The sequence below is a fragment of the Gekko japonicus genome, unplaced genomic scaffold (genome assembly GCF_001447785.1).
Source record: "Gekko japonicus isolate JY-2015 unplaced genomic scaffold, Gekko_japonicus_V1.1 scaffold6231, whole genome shotgun sequence".
Lineage (NCBI taxonomy): Eukaryota > Metazoa > Chordata > Lepidosauria > Squamata > Gekkonidae > Gekko > Gekko japonicus.
The window spans coordinates 10,150-12,458 of NW_015171079.1; the positions used below are offsets into that span (position 1 = coordinate 10,150).

Below are 2,309 nucleotides of genomic sequence, written 5' to 3' on the forward strand. Positions count from 1 at the left end.
CTAACTCGTACTGTGGGGACGTGCAGTCTTCCTCCAGCTTCCCAGCACCTTCCTCAGGGGCCCCTTTACCTCCTTGTTGCGGAGGCTGTAGATGAGCGGGTTCAGCATAGGGGAGATTATGCAGTACATGATGGAGACCACAGTGTCAGTCTCCATGGAATCACCACCAGTGCTTGGTCTATTGTAGTTAACTAGCGCATTTCCGTAGTAAATGATGACAACGATGAGGTGAGAAGCACAGGTGGAAAAAGCTTTGCGCTTGCCCGTGGTGGAACGAATCTTCAGGATGGAGCGTAGAATTAAGGAGTAGGAGAGAATGATGAAGAGGAAAGGCCCCCCACCCACAAAATAGCTTGCTATGCGGACTGTCATTTCATTGATGTGTGCATCATTGCAAGCAATTTTCAGCAGTGGGGGGACATCGCACAAGATGTGATGAATCTGGTTGACGCCACAAAAGGACAACGTGGTGCTGAGCGCTGTATGAAGGGCGGAGTCTAGGGCGCCCCAGACCCAAGAGGCCAAGGCTAGCATGGTGCACACCTTGGTGTTCATGAGGCCGTAGTAATGCAAAGGTTTGCAGATGGCAGCATAGCGGTCGTAGGCCATGACGCCCAGCAACGCACCCTCTGTCCCCGTGAAAGAGATCAGGAAGAACATCTGGGCCAGGCACTGGTTGTAGGAGATGGTCTGTCGCTGGCGCAAGAAGTTCACCAGGATCTTGGGGACTGTGACGGAAGAGATGCAGGTATCTAGGAAGGAGAGATGGCTGAGGAAATAATACATGGGCATACGGAGGCTAGAATCCAGTTGAATCAGAGTAAATATCGTGAGGTTCCCCAGCACGGTGACCAAGTAAATGACTAGGAATGGCAGGAAGAGGTAGATGTGGCTGTTCAGAATGCCAGAGAAACCCAGGAAGACAAATTCCACCACCTGTGTCTCATTCCTCACCCCCATTGAGAGCTCTCCTGTAAGGAGAAAAAAATGGGTGGAGAAAACACAGCTTAGGTACTGTGATGAGCAACACCTCTGAGCATCGTTTTGTCAGTCCTCAAGGGGATGAGGAACAAATTGTTGCCCTCCAGGTTTATAACAAAAGTAGAACATATGCAAGGCTCAGGGAAAGGAACTGCTGAAGTCTTGTCCCCCCTGCAATTTCTGCCTTCAAGACTTCCCTGTTCTTCACTCACTCCCCCCAACTGCTAACAAATCGTTCCTCTCACTTTCTCCACCAGCGGTCTCAGTTCCTTTGCTGGTGCAGCTGAACACCCTTTGGAGGAGGACAAAACTGCAGGCTGATTTTATCCATCAAAAAAAATCATCCCGTCCTCTGTCTCATCTACCACGTATCTGGTTTCGCAACACTCCTAAAGCACTCCAGATCGCACCACCTGGAGGAATTCCTCTCCATCTTTCACGATGCATTCAGGCATGTCCCGATGCATCCTCCCTGCCCCCCCCACAAGGTCTCCACTTTGGACTCCTGCCTTTAATAGATTTATTTCTTCTGCTGCTTCAGGCCCTAGGTTTCCATGACCCCGTCCTTAGCTACTTCTTTTCCTACTTCCAAATTCTTGCAAATTCTGCTCCTTTCCCCCTGGTTCTTCGGGGTGGGGTGGGGAGAAGTGTGTCTTTTCCCTTTTCTTATGGTATCTCACTACCTTATAATCTAAATGCACTTCTCCTTGGGTGACTTTGTCCACTCCCACGGTGTTCATTCATCACCACCTTCACACAGATGACACCCGGCTCTGCCTCTGAGCTTTCTCCCTCCTTCCAGCCCTGCCTCTCCAGTTGTCAGTCTGAAATTTCCATTTGGATGTCTGCGCTGCCATTGAGAGATCTCCAGCTCTCAGTATATTTCCTGGACTCGACCTTCTCTTTCCTTCCAAGCCCTTCTCCCTATCACAGATACAATGCCAGGGTCACCCTCCTACCCACAGAATGGCTGTGAAGCCTCTGCTTCAGACAAGCCCCTGGTTGCTCTTTTCCTCCTCATTTAGTATCTCCAAGAAACACTTCTTGATTAGCGCCTGCTGTCAGATATGCCTGGAGCTTTCTCCCACAGTACTGGTATGCCTCCACCACTTTTGAAACTGGAAGCCATGCACGTTTTCCCCTTGCCCCAGTCTCCCCCCCTCTCACTCTTCGTTTCTTGCATTCCTTCTTTCACCTTCAGATGGGAGACTCTTGGGTGAAGTTACTTTCTATCTTCTGCTCTGTTCAAGGTATAGGCTTTCGTGTGCAAGCACACTTCTTCAGATACAGTGAAACAGAATTTCCTCAACCATTAGATATAGGAAGAG

At 49.8% G+C, this 2,309-nt stretch overlaps 1 protein-coding gene across 1 annotated transcript; it reads right to left on the reverse strand.

Annotated features, from left to right (window-relative positions):
• On the reverse strand, nucleotides 1-960 carry LOC107117042 (olfactory receptor 1020-like). Its single transcript, XM_015419075.1, has one exon. The coding sequence runs from the start codon at nucleotides 958-960 to the stop codon at nucleotides 1-3; it is 960 nt and encodes a 319-aa protein (XP_015274561.1).
• Between the last annotated feature and the right edge of the window lie 1,349 nt (nucleotides 961-2,309).

Excerpts from the sequence above, each read along its gene's own strand:
- LOC107117042 (XM_015419075.1), bottom strand. The coding sequence starts at position 960 with ATGGGGGTGAGGAATGAGACACAGGTGGTGGAATTTGTCTTCCTGGGT.